At 44.1% G+C, this 20,261-nt stretch overlaps 1 protein-coding gene across 4 annotated transcripts in view; it reads right to left on the bottom strand.

The window, feature by feature from the left end:
* Positions 1-6,579: 6,579 nt before the first annotated feature.
* Positions 6,580-20,261, bottom strand: part of PIKFYVE (phosphoinositide kinase, FYVE-type zinc finger containing) — an 84,292-nt gene continuing 70,610 nt past the window's right edge. For all 4 annotated transcript variants that reach the window (XM_035138322.2, XM_035138340.2, XM_035138332.2 and 1 more), the window contains 8 exons: positions 19,795-19,959; positions 19,309-19,368; positions 17,618-17,794; positions 16,459-16,562; positions 16,058-16,186; positions 13,123-13,384; positions 12,611-12,685; positions 6,580-10,953 (listed from right to left, as the gene is read on the bottom strand). In XM_035138322.2, the coding sequence (XP_034994213.2) occupies positions 10,838-10,953; positions 12,611-12,685; positions 13,123-13,384; positions 16,058-16,186; positions 16,459-16,562; positions 17,618-17,794; positions 19,309-19,368; positions 19,795-19,959 (1,088 nt within the window). In that variant the 3' untranslated portion in view covers positions 6,580-10,837. The remainder of the gene's footprint in view (positions 10,954-12,610; positions 12,686-13,122; positions 13,385-16,057; positions 16,187-16,458; positions 16,563-17,617; positions 17,795-19,308; positions 19,369-19,794; positions 19,960-20,261) is intronic.

Below are 20,261 nucleotides of genomic sequence, written 5' to 3'. Positions count from 1 at the left end.
GGAGACAAGTGAAGGCTGCGAGCCACCCAACTATCTACCTAAACCTAAATTTTTTGTTTAGCTACACCCCCATCTATTTTTCTAACTTCATATAAACATTTTTTCCAACTAATATCATATTTTCTCTTCCCTAGCCTGATCTTTGCCCCAAGAAAAATTTCATGTAATTAATCCTTCCTTTATTTCCATATATTTTCCTCTATCCTTAATTACTCCATACCTCCTCCTCTCCCCTAGATTCTTTCCCCCATTTGATACAGCAATTCCATAGTACAGTCCAGATTTCATAACCATTTTTCCCTCTGCTTAAAAATTCAGCATTTCCTTATCCCACTCCCATTCTCTCCCATTTTGCCACCCATAGTTTTGACCTCCCCTCTTTTTGCCCCCCCCCCATCTCCACAAACTCTCTCCCTTGCCTATTCACATTTTCCCGCATTTCCCATGAAATCAGTTCCAGTTCTTGTTCTTCCAGTTCAAAAAGATCAGGGCTATCATGAATGTCCTGATCGTTCTCTTCTCCTTGTTGAGTAATTCCTTCTTCCTCTTCTATGTGTTCTTGCGTTTTGTCATCAGGAATTAGTTTTCCATTATCAATCCCATTCTGAATGATTTCTTTCAATTCTTGATACTGTTCTCTGGTGCTTCTTAACTGTGCATTAAATTTTTGCTGCCCGATTGCAAGGTCTCCCAGCAGTTTTAACACTGTCCTCTGGAAAGCAGATGTTCCGGATGTTGACATTCTTTCCAACTCAAGGGCAAAAAAGAGATTAGAGGACAAAGAACAATGAAGACTCCGACTCCAAGACAAAAGGATCCAACATGGCTGAAAAACAATTTTCCAAAGTTCTTATAACTCCACATTTTTGTCTCTTCTCATTCCGTCGCAAGCCAATTTAACTTTATTATTGACAGCTGTCAAACTTTCCTTTCATTAGCACCTTGCTGCCTCTCCTGGGGTGCCACAGCTCTCTCTTAATTTTGCAGGGTTTTTTTGGTTCCAGTAACTCTTCCCCCCTTCACCCTGCCTTAGGTGGGGAAGTTAAAGTCTTTCCTTGAAGATTTTAAGCCTCTGTATCCTTTTTCCCTGGCTTAGGGCTAGAACACTGCTTCTTAGTTTCTCAGTGGGTAGAGACCGACTCCCGTTTTTTAAATCTCTTCCCTTAACTAAATTGTCCAAAATAAAATCCAATGAATTCAACTCACACTTTTAATCCAGATTCTTTGGGAGAATTGGCCGCTGTAGCCTCGCAGTCCTGCAGCGTTGCGCTTTGAAGTTAGCAATCTAATGTCTGCCGCGTCGCAGCTCCGATACCCCCGCTCTCGGGGGCTCAAAACAGAGCCTTGCTGGGGGGGGAGAACCCGCCAGATGATCTGGCCCCAAGACGCTCGACTTGGGGGTTTTCGGGGGAATCCGCTTCGCTGGAGCGATTTCCCCCTTTCTTCAAAGTGCCAAGGTCCGCTCCGCTGAACGGACCTCCAACTGCGATGGTGCCGCAACCAACCGGAAGTCTCCCTTATGGGAAAATTTAAAAGGGTTTAGAACTTCTTAGTTTGGTGGCATACAAAAGAAGAACAAGTTAAATCTGTAATGAAACGGAGAGAGATCTGTGGCATAATATTCAATTTTCAGATTGGGAAAGGTTATGGAAAACTGACTTAAAATTCACGGCTTGTTGTACGCTGAAAGAAAATTATATGAAAATGATGTACCGGTGATATTTGACCCATAATAAGCTAGCAAAAAGGGACGCAGGTGGAGCTGTGGTCTAAACCACTGAGCCTTGGTCTTGCTGATCAAAAGGTCAGCGGTTCAAATCCCCGTGATGGGGTGAGCTCCCATTGCTTGGTCCCAGCTCCTGGCAACCTAGCAGTTCGAAAGCACGCCAAAAAGTGCAAGTAGATTAATAGGTACCGCTCTGTCGGGAAGGTAAATAGGTACTGCTCTGGTGTCTGTGTTCCGTTGTGCCAGAAGCGGTTTAGTCATGCTGGCCACATGACCCAGACAAACTGTTGGTGGATTGGACAAACGTCGGCTCCCTTGGCCTGTAAAGCGAGATGAGCGCCGCAACCCCAGAGTTGTTCGTGACTGGACTTAACTGTCAGGCGTCCCTTTACCTTTACCTTTTAAGCTAGCAAAAATGTATAAGACAAGTACAAATACTTGCTGGAAATGTAAAGAGAAAGAAGGTACCTTTTATCATATGTGGTGATCATGTAAGGTAATAAAAGCATTCTAGGAAATGATATATAATTAACTGAAAAAAATGTTTAAAATAACTTTTGTAAAAAAACACACACACACACCATAAGCTTTATTATTAGGAATTATAGGTACCGACATACCAAAGGAACAGAAAAGACTTATGTACGTGACAACAGTCGCATGGATTTTATTAGCCCAAAGCTGGAAAGAAGACAAAGTCCCTATCAAAGAGGATTGGCAAATTAAACTGTTGGGAGTACGCTGAAATGGCAAAACTGACCGGAAAAGCTCAGGAACCAAGATGACAAAAACTTTAAGAAAGAATTGGGGGGGGGAATTACAATTTACCTAGGAGACCACTGTAAAGAGATAAAAGCATTAGCATGATTTTAATAACACTTGTAATGTAACCAACACTGTGGTTAATATGAAGAGATACAATACATGGATTCTGAAATAATATGTAGATGAAGATGTTGACAATTGGACCCATGGAGGGGAGGACTGGGAAGTCGGGAGATTCAGAGAAATCTCAATATATGGTTATCTATTTGGTATTGTTGTAACTTTTTGTTTGTAAAATAAAATAAAAATATTTCAAAAAGAGAGAGAACTTCTTAGTTTCGGGAAAAAAGCAGGGAAGGGCATCATAAAGTCTTAAATTATGTATGGTCTGGAAAAAGGATAAAGGTAAAGGGCCCCCTGACCATTAGGTCCAGTCATGACCGACTCTGGGGTTGCGCTACAGGTAGGTAGCCGTGTTGGTCTGGATCGAAGTAAAATAAAAAAAATTCCTTCAGTAGCACCTTAAAGACCAACTAAGTTTTTATTTTGGTATGAGCTTTCGTGTGCATGCACACGAAAGCTCATACCAAAATAAAAACTTAGTTGGTCTTTAAGGTGCTACTGAAGGAATTTTTTTTATTCTGGGGTTGCGCGCTCATCTTGCATTATTGGCCGAGGGAGCCGGTGTACAGCTTCCAGGTCATGTGGCCAGCATGACAAAGCCGCTTCTGGCGAACCAGAGCAGCACACGGAAACGCCGTTTACCTTCCCTATTTATCTACTTGCATTTTGACGTGCTTTCGAACTGCTAGGTTGGCAGGAGCTGGGACTGAGCAACGGGAGCTCACCCCGTCACAGGGATTCGAACCGCCAAGCTTCTGATCAGCAAGCCCTAGGCTCAGTGGTTTAACCCACAGCACCACCTGGGTCCCTGGAAAAAGGATAGTCATCCAATAAAGCTGAATTGTTGGGAGATCTAGGACAGGAAGTGCTGTACATCTCCTCACAACACGGTTAAGTTGAAATTTGTGACCACAAAGATGTAGCAATGGCCGCCAGATTATTTTAAAAGGCGATTAGGCAGATCCATGGAGAATAAGACTCAATGGCTTCTGGGCATGATGGTTATCACAAAGAGAGACCATGGGCCTCTGAATACCTGCTGCTTGGAAGTGCAAGCAGGGAGAGTGATATTGCCTAGCCCCCAATTTCCTAGAGGCATCTTTTGGATCACAGTGGGAAATAAGAATGCCAGACTCGATAAGCCTTTCACCCACAAGGCTCTTACCTCCTTTTTTTTTGTCATAATCTTCTCCTACCTCTAGGTAAAATTATTTCCCTGCTTCAACGGCAAGCCAACCTCTTAAGATGGAAAGATCATTATAGATTCAACTAATTAGTGGCATACATTCCAACAGAAGGTTGACTCCTTATTAATGCAAAAGATGAATGTTTAATGCAGACGTCTCTGCAAACTTCAAAGGTGTCTGTAACATGAATTTCCAGAGGGGTGGCATGCAAAGTTTCCTAGGCTCTGATTTTGACTTTGGAGTGACAATGGTATTTTAGATCAAGCAATATCAGAGGCTTTTGAATACATATACCGTGTTTCCCTGAAAATCTTCCTAATTCAAGTGAAAAGAAAGGTCACCCTCAAGCATATTCAAGGTAAAATGGAAAACTCTTGGTCCATTTATGCTGCTCCTTGACCTTGGGAAAAGAGCTCAGAGGCAGCTGTGAAGAGGAAGCGAATTAGAGTACAAGTGTGCACAAAACTGCCACAATGTACTTGGGTCTTTAGTCAAAATGGGGATCCTTTTGGACAGATCTTGGCAGTAGACTTTACATCCTATAGCCTGAGGCTGAAAAGAGATGCTGCTGTTCAATTCTGTCCCTGCACCAAGGTCCATATAATTCTTTTAAAACAGGTATGGGGCCCACCGGATGTTGCTGAACTACAATTCCCATCATCCCTGGTCATTGACCATACTTTTGGGGGCTTGCTGGGAGTTGTAGTTCAGCAACATCTGGAGAGTCAAAGGTTCCCCACAATTGTTTCGAAATCCACTTTAGGAACCCTAGAGCAGTTGTCTGTAAACAAAACTCCCACTGGCTTTTTGTTTCCAATGTTGATGCAATATTATTTTTTAAATGATTTTTCATTACAGTCACCAAGACTTAAGATATGTTAATGGCAGAATGGAAAAGTTGAGATTTTGTAATACACAGTGGTACCTCTGGTTTTGAACAGGATCCGTTCCGGAGGCCCAACCGTATCCCGAAATCTTCGTAACTGGAGGCGCTTGTTCTGCACATGCACGCGGTGCCGTAGAGCACTTCTCTGCATACGCAAGGCGCACAGAGCAACTTCTGCGTGTGCGGCAAATCCACTTCTGGGTTTGCTGCGTTTGCAACCTGAAGGTTACGTTACCCAAAGGTAACGTAACCCATGTGTCCACTGTAATGGTTAGGGTTTTTAGTGCACACCAAAGAAAAGTAAATTAGAAAGAATCCACTTATATATTCAATATGCTAGTTTGCAGACATGTGAATGGCTCCAAGTATCAAATGCCCAGCATCAAAGCACAGTTTTTTTCTGGAAATCATGGCTCAGAATTACCTGGCACTTCGACATTTGCACATTAGTGAACAGCATGCAGCTATGGCAGGCATCCCCAAACTGTGGCCCTCCAGATGTTTTGGCCTACAACTCCCATGATCCCCTAGCTAACAGGACCAGTGGTCAGGGATGATGGGAATTGTAGCCCAAAACATCTGGAGGGCCGAAGTTTGGGGGTGCCTGAGCTACGGCAACATCGACTGTCAAGTCCTAAAACTCAGTGGTGAGCTGTCCAGAAAATGAGCCGGTGGCATAAACAATCCATACAGATGCATGAACATTTACATTAAAAATATGTAAATTTCCAGAATATGTTTACACATTTGACCACAGAAATGAAAGAAAACAGTATAAAATATAATGGGTGACGTAGTGCCTTCCCACACATCTGCAATGGAGTTCTTCAAACATCCCTTGCTTTGTTCACCAGAGTCGATCTTAAGGCAGAGAGTGAAATGTTAGTAGGATCAAGAGCGTTTGGTATGGCAAATACATTGTTGGGATGTTCCATCGACTGTGGGCATCCTTCAGCAAATGTTTGATGAGCAAATAAAAGTGATCAGAGCTCAGACAGATGAAATGGTGAATGAAAGCGGACCAGAGAATGGATGAAATGGAAGGTGGAATTAAAGAGGACACAAAGACTTCAGAGAAAAATAGGGACAAAGGATTGCCAGAACAAGAGGGTGAAATGGCATCGCTGGTGGCAACAGATTGTGAAATTCAAGTGTCCTTTGCTTTTGTCATAGATACTAGAGAAAAATAGATTTGAGGTCTGTATACTAATGCCTAATATAGGATTCACCAACCTGGTGCCCTCTCCAGATGTTTTGGAATACAATTCCCACCAGACTGGAGAAGGTTGGCTTAATGCATCATTTCACCAGTTAAAATTAACTTTGTGTCAGGAAAGCACTTAAGGCTAGATTCTTAGAAAGATTTTGACATGTGTTTTTATTATAGCTACCATCACTGTCTGCTTCATATTCGCTGTCAAACGGAAATACATTTTGACATTTTAAAGCATTCTGTAAATACTTTTCTCAGAAGTAACTGACTCATATTTTAACATGTCTGTACAGTACCTGTCAGCATCCACACAAACTACAAGTGTACATTTTAAAAAAATGAATACTGCATTCTGGTTAATACAGTGGTACCTCCGGTTGCAAACGGGATCTGTTCCGGAGGTCCGGCCGCATCCCGAGGAATTCGCAACCGGAGGATCGCTTCTGCGCATGTGTGTGGTGCAGTTTTGCGCTTCTGCGCATGCGGTGAAACCTGGAAAAATACTTCCGGGTTTGCCGCATTTGCATCCTGAAGTTTACGTATCCAGAGGGATACGTAAGTGGAGGTATGACTGTACAAACAACTCAGGTTCTCGCACCCCAGGAGTTAAGCCAAATCCCATCTATCTGAAGCATATTGTCACACTGAGACTGTAATGAAATAAAAGCAGCAAGGTACATACAGTAGGTACTCTTTATTTTCTGTCTATGTACAATTTAGTAAATGAAAGAGCCAACATAATTAGTTTAGCATGACAATATCATAAAAATACATCCATAACCAACGTAGGGTACAAATATATACATTATGATACATTAAATAAGTGCTTTCGGTATAGTTTACAACTAGTGTGCGGTATTGATTCTACTCCTTCCCCATTTTATTTTGTGGCATCTTAACACAATGCAACATTCCCCCTGGCCTCAACTGTTCATATACAGTACAATGCCATTTTCTGTACATTCCAGAGAAGCATGGCCTGCCATTTACAGACTGAACTATACAGACAATAACATTAAAAGGCCAAAAAAACTCCAACAAAATCAAATGGCCCATTCTTATTTCCCCGAACAAAACAGCAATTAACAGAACACATCTGCTCAGTAAGTTGTAGACGGTTATTTACTCTTACGGAGTCATATGTGGAATCCACATGGCAAGATTAAAAGGAACCTATTGCACTGTCCAAAACATGAACACTGTACAACATAAATGCTTCTAGAAAATACTGCTGTGCTAGCACCTGATTTTTTACCCCCCCCCCCCCAAAAAAAAAACCAGGCCAGGAATTTCATAATAACCCACCAAGTTTCAGGTGCTTGGCACTAAAAGTTTCAGGCCTGTTCCTTGCAGCAATAGAAGTTAAATGTGTAAAAGGAACTATTTAAGAACACTCTACATATAGGAAATGCAGATGGTCAGTATTGGAGAACTTGAAATGGAAAGGCCAATTTAGAAAAAAGCTAAGCTAACCTAGCCAAACTCAGCTGCTTTGATTTTAGTATGTTCCTATGATGATACAAAACCCCAGCCCATCACTTCTTAGTGAACGTTACAAAAAGAGGCTGTCAAGTTTCAGCTGCTTGTCCATCCTTAGCCGGCAATGATTGTGCTAGTTACCAACCTTCGTCCTAGAGAGATATTCATTACAGACTCTGTGTGCAAGTGTCTGCTTATGCATACAACAGAGTGAACAATGCTATAGGTCAGGGATCACGTTTTCAATGTATGTAAATAAAAAACCCATTACACCGGGGAGAGAAGATGAGCTGGACCTCTTTCCTTGGCGTGTTACGTTTTCTCCCTGCAGGGTGTTTTTTTTTTTTTTAACATGGACATGCTGTGAAGTTAGACCGCCACCATCTCATCTTCAGTCTGAGGTGATACTATTTCAGGATTCCACCATCACATTCTGTTGTTTGTGCAGACCAGGCCTCTCAATCTCTCTCTCACTATGCATTTTAAGAAATCCATTGAACACCCACAAATGCTCTATCCGAAGGCAGCATCCGAACAACCAGCAGTATGTTACTTGTCAGGATAAGATCATGGAAATGGGGAAATGCTCCAGGAATCCTGCTCTTCTCTCAGAGCAAGTTGCCCTGGTTGTAACTGGCACACATTTTTAGACACGGGAAGAGCTGGTGAAAATGCTTTTCATTGGTTAAGTCAATGTGATTAGATCAAGTGCCTCTCACATGCCATATCCCTGCCTTTGCAATCAAAGGAAGCTTGCCTTCTTCCTCCTGCCCTCAAAGCACTTGCCATTTGATTCTTCAGCACAACCACTAAGCCAATAGCAACACACACCTGACTTGGTCAGCATTAAGCAGACGAGACATCATTTGTACACATTTCTGCTCTATTCACATATGACGTAGAATCTTTTCTACATGAAATGGAGCATGCAGAGGGTGGGAGATGACAAAGCCATGCCTTTCCAACTCAACTCAACTCAACTTGCAGCCCTCCATCAGTTCAAATAGTTTTCTACCAGCCCAGCTCTGAGAGCAAAAGCATACCACAGCCTTCCGGAGCTTCTCATATGAACAGGATCAAAATATGAATGAAATAAACTGTCCTGCAACGCACAGCCTGGCCCTTGTGAGACATACCCCATAACAAACCATAGTTATAGCATATAAACCTGCCAGTTACCAAAACTATTTTGGAAGCAGCTCCCCCCCCCCCCCGAAGGCCACTTTGTTCTTGAAAACTCAAGCAGCAAGTCAACCCCAAATTTAAAATTTATTCCGGCTTTGTGTTAATACTGCTAATTAATCTAGAGACTCGGATGGATGACAGCATCTTTCTTAATTAAGGAATGTTTTCATAGCACTCAAAGCTGAAGGTCAGCAGAGAAATAGGGAATGTAAAAGTGGCCGAAGCTCAACTACAATACTCATTTACTGAAACTGGTTATCAGGTTTCATATATAAGGTCATACAACCGCAGACTTGAACAAAGCAAAATAATACAACGGCTGGAAATCAAATTAAGAGTTGAACCATTCCTCCAAGGTGTACACTGAAAACCCACACAATTCCCCAATCTGATGCCCTCCAGAGTTTTGGACTACAACTCCCTGAATATTGGCCATGCTGGCTGGGTTCTGATGGGTGTTGGAAGTGCAGAACATCTGGGGCAGACCAGTTTGGGGAAGGCTGTAACAGGCTAGCCCCAGATATGACAGCTCTGTGCTTTCACTGTCAAGCTAAGCCAGAACTAAACTCCTAACTGATGTACAGAGGTCAACGTTCTCACCCTATATGCCTGGCTGGCTTAATGGATGTGCTTTTAAGATGTCTTCTTGGCTTTCAACAGAGAACTCTACCCACTTTACATGATACAGGGGGTCACATATATTGAGTGGGAGGTTTTTGCAGGGAGGTAACGCAGCAGTGCGGCAGATTATGGCCATAGACTTTTCACTCATAATGGTTGGTAGCCAAAGGGTTGGGAAACCCAGAGGATGCTGGGACAACAACTCCCAATGTGGTTGAGCACTGGCCATGCCAGCTGGAGCGGATGGGGTCATAGGGGAACAAGATCTGGAGGACCAAAATCCTCTCCATCCTTGGTTTGAGGAATCCTGCTGCAGGGAGAAGAGGGACTCTAAAGATAAACTAATCTCAGCCATTGCATACAATCTGTACTCAAACCAATATTCCAGACAATCATTAAGGTTCAGAGACAATGACAGCCGTGCCTCCTTAACTACAACACACCCTTATTTTTACTGGCCGTTATTATGTAAAAAGTAAAGTAAATGTTTCATATTTACAAAAAAACAAAACAAAACAACTAATCATAAGTGCTTATTCTCAGGTAGCAAAAACACCCCAATCTCCACATACCTATGGCTGACTCACACCATCTAAGTTCAGCTGTTTGTTTATACAACCTGTGTGTGCTCAGTAGAGAGACCTATTATGTTCTACAAAATGGTGCTGAAATGAAAAACAAAACCAAACCAGGGAGAACGGACACTACAGACTTGATTCTTTAAGGCAGCCATTTAAAGGGGGGAGGGGGAGTACTAACGAAAAACAACCAAGTGTACCTCGTGGATTGGGGAGAAGGTCTTTTCAATATACAAATGCAGTAGCTAGACAAGGACCATCTTCTGGAGAAAATTTATTTTGCTAGTGTATTTCATTTGAAAAGAGGGCAGTTCTATTTACCGCTGTACGCTAAAATCCAAGCTGCCATTACTGAAGCTGCCCTTTAGTAAAAATTTTTGACTGCCTGGAAGTTTGACACCATTAAAAGAAAAGCAAGGCTTCAGATGATGGGAGTGGAACGCTGATAAAATCCTCTGATACTGCTCATTGGAAACCTGCAAAATGACATCAGTGCATAACAGAGAGAACACACAATAATAACGCTTAACAGAAAACCAACCCTCATGACAGCAGCGGCATTCGTAAGAGATGTACAGAGCTCCTCATGATTGTGATGCTTTTTAAAGACACTGTAATATCCTCACTGCAACAAGCTGCAACAGTCTGATTTGGGGCCAACATGCCCACTGTTGTTTCCTATTAAGACACTTTATTCTGTGGTGCGAGAGCCTTCTGTGTAAGACGTCATCAGGAACTCCAATGGGATTGACCGTAATCTGTGGAAGGCTCATCCTGGCTTCGTTTGGGGCCAATGCATTTGATGGGAGCACCTTTGTCTTTCCAAAGATAAGAGTCCCGCTCAGATTCTGAAGACTCTCCTCCGGCCTTTTGCGTTAACATTCCAGCACCAAAAGTGCAGGCCTGCTTCTTTTGATACGCCAGTTTCTGCAGGCAGTGGCTGAAGATCTTTTAGCTGCTATTGAAGACACTGAGTTGGGGGCTGGACGTGTGGAAGGACAGCCTTCGCTCGAGTTCTTTACTAATTAATTAGAAGGCGGCGTCCCATCCCATGCCCCGAGGAGGTGCCTTACCTTAGCAGTTCAGGCCCAGCCCTGTCCAGTGATCTGGCACCATCAAAAAATACTTGTCCATTGCTTCACAAAACCTCGTCCGGTACAGTTCTGGAGATACTACCGTTGGCATCTTACCTAATTCACGGTAGAGAAAAAATTGTCTTAGAAATTAACTTTAGGTAACTTTAGGAATAACTAAACTTTCATATACGTCACAAATTATGGGTTGTATCCCAGTGGGGGATTGCAGAACATTCCCCCCCCAATCTGTTCTGGGTTTTCCCTCTGGAGCAGATGTGGTGATGGAGAGAGGGGGAATCCTATTGCGCTAGTGCAAAATGTTCAGTACCGCCCAGTCTTCAGATTCTATTTTACAAGGGGCCTGCGAAACGCAAGACCTCTTGTTATGAGGACTGTTAATCCACATTGGCAGGGCAAAAACCCCAGAGGATTATTCCCTCTCTGCTCCCCACCCCATTTAGAGAACGTATAAGCACATTTTATTTTATAAATAATTTTTATTAATTTTTTCACTTTAACGATCCAATCATATCATATTAATTATTCTGTATAAGCACATATTTTGTGGTAAACCTGACAACTGGGACCATATTTATTCTTAGGCTACAGGCAACGGCCATGCCTAAGGAATACCTCCTGTGCTTTACATAATTGCCATCTCTATCAAACACTGTGGGTTAAACCACAGAGTCTAGGGCTTGCTGATCAGAAGATCGGCGGTTCGAATCCCTGCAATGGGGTGAGCTCCTGTTGCTCGGTCCCAGCTCCTGCCCACCTAGCAGTTCGAAAGCACATCAAAGTGCAAGTAGATAAATAGGGATCGCTCTGGCGGGAAGGTAAACGGCGTTTCCGTGTGCTGCTCTGATTCGCCAGAAGCAGCTTTGTCATGCTGGACACATGACCCGGAAGCGGTCTGCGGACAAACACCGGCTCCCTCGGCCTATAGAGCGAGATGAGCGCCGCAACCCCAGAGTCGGACACGACTGGACCTGATGGTCAGGGGCCCCTTTACCTTTACCTTTATCAAACAGAGCTAAGTATCCAACCATTTTTAGCAGCATGACATTTCAAAGCACTATGCTTCTGCTCAAAGGATATGATGTCACATTGACTGGGCGAGACTTCCAAGGAAGTATTTAGGGCTAGCCAAGGAACAAATTATAATAAGCAAATCCCCCCCGCCCCCCAGGCCAAGAAAGGAGGTCTATGGTATCCTCCAAACTGTTTTGATTAATGTTCCCAAGTCAACATTTAAAGTAAAGGACCTGGATGAGCGTGCAAATTATGTGTGGAGGGCGGGGGGGTATGGGAACCCTTAATCGAACCCTCAACTCCCATATCCCAACTTTCCTTCTATTTCATTCACATGACCTCTCTGGAGCCCACATCTTTTTTCCTCCTTTTTTGGGGGGGGAGGGGAAAGGACAAAGAGTAATGGGTCTGGGCCTCTTGCTCCCCCTCCTCAGTAATCTGGTGAAATGACATGGACCCCTGATTTCCAAACAACGACACCAAAGTGGTTTTGAACACCAAAACTGGTACTGGTGGAAGAACTAGGAATCTTTATTCTTAATGGAAAAATAAAAATAAATTCAGGCCCTTAAATCTTACCCTTAAGAATGTAATACTTAAAGGGTTATTTAGTATTTGGCATTCAAATATATATGCCTGCATATTTATACTCACAGGAGAACTGGAATAAGAGGCCGGGGGGGGGGGGGAGATGGACAAATCACAGTGTATGTATTGATAGATAAGAATTAAGACTCACCTTGTCCTCCTAAAATGCCTGTTGACTTAACCACCATCTCAAGCTTTTTGTCCCAAGTAAATGTGCGAATGTAATCTGTAACAAAAAGATAAGTAGCATGGGTTAGCTACAGAGGTTTTGATGCTCCACAGAATCAGTTCCATTAAGTCTTTACCCTTTCACAGTTCCTTCTGCCTATATGGCACCTTCTCCCCGCACCTTCTGCAATGCTATTCACCAGTATCTTTTTAAAGCTCATCACCTTGATGCGCCAGGGGAATGTGGCATATTCCTGGGAATCCCGGGAACTCACAGGGCTATGCTACAGTTCCCAGCACTGTGACCACACTACAGTTCCCAGAATTCTTTCGAGGAAGTGGTGTGGTTTAATTGTATGGTGTGCATGGGATCAGAGTCTGCTGTGTGGAGCGGCTGCCACATCCAGGCAGCCCCAAGTGGTACCTAAATGATGGGAAGTTCTTCTCGCATGGGCAGCCAACCCACGGTTTTTTTTGGGTCGAACGGCTACGTACCAATAATCCCAACCACAAGTTCGTCAGTGGTATCATCCCGGCCCACAAGAAGAGAATAATCAATGATGAGATGGCTGGAAAGGAAATGGGAATCACTGTGGATGGAAGCCTTGAGCACGGCCTTGGAGTGAGAACGGATGTACAAGGGGTTGTCCCGCACAAGCTTCAAGAGGTTTTCATCCAGCAGAACAACATCACAGCTCTCTTTCCCCGTGTCCGTCTTCACATTCCTGTTCCGTAAGGAGCCTTTCAGGTCAAAAACCTAGCAGCAAAAGAGACAGCAGGTTATGGTTTATCCAGCAAGGTGCCTCCTGTTTTGCTCCTCCCCCACTGTGAGCAGGAGCGTCAAACCATGGTGCTTGGCTCAGTGCTGGGTCTCAACAGGAAAAGTGTCTTGTCTCGCTCCAAAAAAGGCTTAGTAAGCCAAGAACAAACCTTGGCTGCCAGGGAAGAGCAAAGCAGGTGGCAATCTGTGTGTTCATAGTAAACTAGAAACTGTCGTTTACTGTGACAGGGGAGTTTGAAATGACTTCTCTCAGAATAACATTTGAAACTCCCACTGTTCTAGGCGCATTTTGTGACAGGAGATTTGATTGGCGCAAGCAGTTTCTGAGCTCTAGGCGCAGTACTGCACCTAAGATTTCGGATTAAAACTGAAGAGTGGAAGGAAAGAGGGCCTTCTTCTCTCTCCCCACTTCCAGTTAGTCTCTGAAGACTGGAGAAGAGACCTTCTTAAGAATATTAGGGGGTTGGGCAGGGGAAGAACTAGACCATGTGAAAAATGAGCATAATATTTTAGCTGCAGTTCACATTTTCAGCTTTGTATTCTTGCTATTAAAAAAATTGTGCCTAGACATTCTCTTGTTGTGCCCATAACCTATGTTTAAGGTGCCACTTAGCTTTCATATCTCAGTTTATAACACTGTCTCGGAATGGCAGCACTCCTAGGGCAACAGCAGTTGGTTAACTTAATACAGTGGTACCTCAGTTTACGAACACCTCGGTTTACGAACTTTCGGTTTACGAACTATCCTAACCCGGAAGTTAGTAAACCGAGGTGCCGGAGGTCTACTGAGCGTCCGATGCCTTCGGGGAGGCCGGGCCTTCGCTCCGATGCCTCCTGGAGGCCCGCAGCGAAGGCCCGGCCTCCCCGAAGGCATCGGAGCAAAGGCCAAACCTCCCCAAAGGCATTGGAGCGTCGGATACCTTCGGGGAGGCTGGGCTTCGCTCCGATGCCTTTGCGGAGGCCGGGGAGCGTTTCCGTGACTGGGCTGCAGTCACAAAAGTGCTCCCCGGCCTCCGGAAAGGCATCAGAGCGAAGCCCCAGCCTCCGGAAGGCATCGGAGCCGGGACTTCGCTCCGATGCCTTCCGGAGGCCGGGGACCGCTTTCGCAGCTGCACAGCCCAGTCGCGGAAACGCTCCCCGGCCTCTGGAAGGCATCGGAGCGGCTTCGCTCCGATGCCTTTGCGGAGGCCGGGGAGCACTTTTGCGGCGCTCCCCAGCCTCCGGAAGGCATCGGAGCCGGGACTTCGCTCCGATGCCTTCCAGAGGCCGGGGAGCGTTTCCGCGACTGGGCTGTGCAGCTGCGAAAGCGGTCCCCGGCTTCCGGTTGCCGGGGACTGCTTTCGCGGCTGCACAGCCCAGTCGCGGAAACGCTCCCCGGCCTCCGCGAAGGCATCGGAGCAAAGCGGTTAATCCGTTCTAGGGGGTGTTATTCCTCGTCTAGAACGGATTAATCAACTTCCCATTACTTTCAATGGGAAAGTTCACTTCGGTTTACGAACACTTCGGTTTATGAACAGACTTCTGGAACCAATTGTGTTCGTAAACCGAGGTTCCACTGTAAAGGAAGAGCCCCTAACTCCTGACTACCTAAATCAGAAAAAAATAGAAAGGTTTGTTACACGTAATTATTTTATTGAGAAATTCATTTAAAAAATTAATGTCTATTAGTAGGTCTGCTGCTATTATCGATATTATCGCAAGTCTCCAAACTAGCACCTCAAACTGCTTTCCCTCAGTATCAGAGTGGGTAGCGCCCTGTTGGCATCCATTTGCCTCGAGAGACAATGGAGTGTGCCTCCGAGGGTGAAGTCAAACCTCTGGAGAATCCCAGCAGCTGCACACCATGGTCAAACCTCTGCACAGCTACAGATGCATGAACATGGGACTTAAAAAGTAATGCCAGCAGCCTCTGGTCTTCCAGCCACAAGACGAAAAAGAGCAGAGAAATAACCATTTCTCATGGTAATTCCAAGTCTGGCATCCACTAAGTATTTTGGGTGGCTGCTGACAGAAAGGATCTGACAGAAGAGCAGGGAAATTCCTCTCCTCCCTTCAACAATTCAAGCCACTGCTATTTTAATTTCATAAAAAATATAAAATGTGTGTGTGTGTGTGTGTGTGTGTGTGTGGAGAGGGAGGGAGGGAATATGGTGGCTGCCACGAACTGAAGTTTAAGGAAATCAGAATAGGCATTTGGAAGGAAATGCAGAATCCCGGCTACTACTAGCAACCAATATGTGTTGTTTGTTTCGCTGTCCTCAGGGTCAGAAGCGGCTTTCATGTTAAGGACAGAGAATTGCTTGCGAGGGGCGGGGGGAAGAAGAGATATTTTCCCCTGGAACTATGCAGCTGTGCCTGCTTTCATGAAACAAGGACTTATTTCACGTACGCACATGTGCATGTTGGAGGTCACAATGCTGTGACATGGCACAGAGGAGGCATGGCTGGCTCCCAAAGCCAAGTGACTGGCGTAAAACCTTTGGAGGAGGAAGACGGACAAAGTCCAATGCAAATAGTGCAGGCAAGTGCAGAACAGCTCCATGTGTAACCAACTGCTACCAGCAGCTTTGCCGACTCTCCTAATGCAAGAATTCCCAACAGGCCAACGCAGGGGCAAGCTTGCCACTTTGCCAGTGAGCCTTTTCTCACCTGAGCCATCTTTCTGCCATAGAAGAGGTTTTCCATGACCAACAGGTCAAGCTTCTTCTCCGTGTTGTTCTGAGAGTTCTTATAACCAATCCGGTAAACCCCAAGAATCTTGGCCAAAGCTGTTGGCTTCTGAGATAGAGGAGACAGTTGATTAGCTGAGTGAAAAGTTGCTCCCGTTTCAGCTCTCAAATGAAATGTACCTAAATATGTACAGCGTGGGGTAGGGATATGGGCAAGGAAGGATCTGCAGGAAGTGAATGTGGCCAGTTTCTCTAGATCGGTTTTGCCCTCCATCATCTCCGACCGCCATGGCAAACAGTTAGGAATGATGGGAGCCGTACTTAAAGCCAGGCAGCAACTATCAAGATTAAAGCCAGGGGAGAACACTTTGTGCCTCTTACCTTTTGCTGAACCGCGTTAGTCATGTACATGAAATAGTGTGGGGCGAAGTCTAGAAAGGACTGGACTTCAAGGCGAGGCATCTGCTTCAAGATAAATCGGTCATCTAGAGGAGAATGTGCATTGATGCATTATGTACTTTTAAAACAACCAAATATCACTATGCAAAATTGTCCGGCCCTTTCACGAATCACCATCTAAAGCCCAGTTCCGTGTAAAAACTATAGTTCTGAAACCAACTTTCAGTTTTAGGTAGTTGGGATGTTAGCAGAGAGCTGGCTCAGAATGTACTGACTTTGCACAATTCTTTTTTTTAAAAAAATATAATTTTTATTAAATGTTCTGTTTTACAATTTAAAATATTCACTTAAACAACCTTAAAATATCAATCATAAAATCATAGAATCATAGAGTTGGAAGAGACCACAAGGGCCATCCAATCCAACCCCCTGCCAAGCAGGAAACACCATCAAAGCATTCTTGACATATGTCTGTCAAGCCTCTGCTTAAAGACCTCCAAAGAAGGAGACTCCACCACATTTCCCTTCTTCTCTTTCCATGGTTCATTTTGCATAACACAAATCCCAGCATATTTTATATAAACTAGACCATTCAGTATTCCATTATTACATCCATCAAAACTTATTTACACTGTTGAATTTATCTTAATGCTGCCCACGTTTTCAAAAGTACACAATTTCTCCCCATATATTCAATAAACATTTCCCAATCTTCTTTAAATGTATGCTCTTTTTGTTTTCTTATTCTACGAGTTAGGTCCGCAAGCTGCGCAAATTCCACTAGTTTAAATTGCCAATATTTTTTGGTTGGAACCACGCTCATTTTCCATTTTTGGGCTAACGAAACACGGACCGCAGTAGTGGCATACATAAATAACCTTTTTTTGACACCTGGGAATGTCCATCTGAATTATCGCCAACATACACTGTTTGTTTTTTTGGTTTTTTTTAAAAAAGTGCTTTTAAACATTTTTTTCAATTCATTATAAATTATTTCCTAGTACTCTTTTACCCTTTCACAGGTCACATATCAAAAAACGTACCCTCAACCTCATTATACCTTGCACGATTCATCCACGTGGAATAAAATACAAGAGCAAACATTTATGCAAAGGGACAAGTGAAGAAGACAGTCACTTACCTTCAGTCACATAAAAAGCAGCTCCAGATTTGCCTCCCCGGGCCTGCCAGGGCAGAGAGTGAGAGAGGGAACGGATGAAATCTTCTTCGCTGCTCCCAAGTATCACTTCACGCATTTTATGGAACTCTCCCGCGTAGTAAATCCGGCAGTAGAACTTGGCATTGGCATCAGAGAATTCTGTGGAAAAACACAGAGGCAGAGAGGCCATGAAAGATTCATTTCCTAGAAGAGATGCTCACCCATATCTAAGGTCTCCTCTTTTCAAAATCCTTACATTCCCCCACCCTAACCTTGCCTACTCCAGTTGGTGGCAGATTCTCTTACACATCTGGAGAATCTGCGGAACCCTCCACTGGATGACCTCATGTCCCTCTGGACCAGAATCTGCCACTTGTGCAGCTGGATCTTTGGTTCAGTCACTACATTCTACCACAATCTTCAGGTCTAGATAGTTTATATGACAATGGCATGCCACAACACATCTTCAGGAGCATCACAACTGTAGAAATGTCTCCTAGTAACATTTTCCGAGACTGCAGCAAAAGCATTTTATTGAGGCTGCATTGTAGCGGTTGGAGTTTATTCAATTATTTGGCATGCCAAGCAACACAAATATCTAAGTGTAAAAGCTTGCTCTGAGCCTTCGTGATAAGGCAGCAAAAATATCTGAATGCAGATCTCTATTCAGATAGCCCAATGCAGTGAGATGTGTGCATCTTAAAAGCAATAAAAACTTAAGACTTCTCGGGTCACAGAATCATATTATCAACCCCCATATGGAAAGCCAAGATGACAAGACACATCTTTCACTTGGATAGTGAGCAGTTCTGGCTGACTCAAGAATGCGACAGCAAGTCCCGAGCAAAGTCTGTTGCTAGTTTAGAATACACCTCGGTCTTCTGATTCTGAGATGCCACTGGGAATAAACAGCATTGGTGCATAAGCAAGGGATGTCTTACAGAGCTATGCTTAGTTTGCAAGTGGCAAAAATAATCAACTTCTTGACCAAGCAGGCCACATCCACACCATAAATTTAAAGCACTATGATGCCATTTTAAACAGTCATGGCTTCTCCCCAAAGAATTCTGGGAACTGTAGCTTGCTAAGGCGGTTGTGAGCTGTTCTGCTCACAGAGCTACAATTCCCAGTGTTTCTTGCATGGAGGGATTCATTGTTAAACTGCATTGGTAACTGCAGCTCTAAGAGGGCAACAGCAGTCTCCTAACAACTCTTAGCACCAGGATGGGCCTTTACAGAGGCCTTTTGGGCAACAGGAGGCACTGCTGACCTCCTCTCACCCTTGTTCCGGGTGTAGATCTTCACTCACCGCCTCTTCCCCGGCTGGACTATGTGCGCCGTTTCATGGTTAGCCTCAGGTGCCAAAACGTATTGGACCAGCCCTGCTTAGCACCCTTAACAAACTACATTTCCCAGGATTCTTTGCAGGAAGCCATGGCTATTTAAAGTGGTACCACAGTGCTTTAAATGCATGGAGTGAATGTGGTCGTAATGTATTTAGACATGGCCCTGCTCCCTTTCAGGTATTTGTGGAACTCGGTTCCATGGAATACATTCAAGATTAGAGAGTGAACCTGTAATTCTGATCAACAAGGGACTTGTCAGAGGAAACCACGCGTCTGCCTCTGTGCTCCCCGCTCTCCATTCTGGCTCCAAAACAGATTCCTACTTACGGAGTTCAACATGTGGATTTCCCAGCTGTTTCTTTTGTGCATCACCTCCATCTGCTTCATCTAAAAGAGCAAACAGAAAATGGGACCAGGGATGCAACCTTTCAGTTGTTCTTGCAGGTCAACAGAGGCCCTATTTTTCTCCAGCAAAAAGACACAATGACCTTTTCCCAAACCTGAAACTGAACACTGTTGCTAGATGCAACAAAAGTCAAAATTGGGGGGGGGGAATGTGAAAAGATATCAAGGAATGAGAGCCAGTGGGATTGCTGCTACAACATACTCTGCCATACATCATTAATTAATTCAACAAATTATTCAAGAGATTCAGCACATTTCAGGGTTCAGGGGTGTCAACCTTGTATTTTGTTTTACTTTTAAAGCTGATTCCCTCCCCATCTTGAGAAAAGGGAACTATAATGTCATTTGCAGAAGATGAAGGGTCCGTTTAAGGAAGTGCAAATGAGAAGAAGACTTAAAACTTTGTACCTTGCGCCTCTGCACTTTGGTTCTCTCCCCCTTCTTTGCCTGTCTGCCCAACCTGATAGTAGGCACTGTCTGCTCCCCGCAAGGTCTCCTTTTTCTGAGAAGAGAGTTCAGGGCTCTTCCCTCCTGTACCACGGAAGAAGGACAGAACTCCATATGGCTTCTTTGCTATAACCAAAGTAAGGACAAAACGTTTGGTGCAGCCCACTCCTCATTCATTCCATCACAAAGCCAAATGAGGCCAGCCTAAGCCCATCCAAGACTTCCAGCTTATCTAGGTTGTTGCAAAAGGCTCTTTGCAGAATTGTTGGGGGAAAGTCTTTTGCTCTTAAAGGCATTGTGGGCCTTAGGAAAAGTGTGTGTGTGTGTGTGTGTGTGTGTGTGTGTGTGTGTGTGTTGTTACCCAGCAGAGACATGAGATGAGATATAATCATCTGTAGCTAAGTAAGCCAAGGAAGTGGCTTTTTCAC

This window comes from Zootoca vivipara, chromosome 1 (genome assembly GCF_963506605.1).
Source record: "Zootoca vivipara chromosome 1, rZooViv1.1, whole genome shotgun sequence".
Taxonomy (NCBI): domain Eukaryota; kingdom Metazoa; phylum Chordata; class Lepidosauria; order Squamata; family Lacertidae; genus Zootoca; species Zootoca vivipara.
Note: the sequence above shows the minus strand (reverse complement) of the source record. Positions and strands in the feature narration are given on the sequence as shown.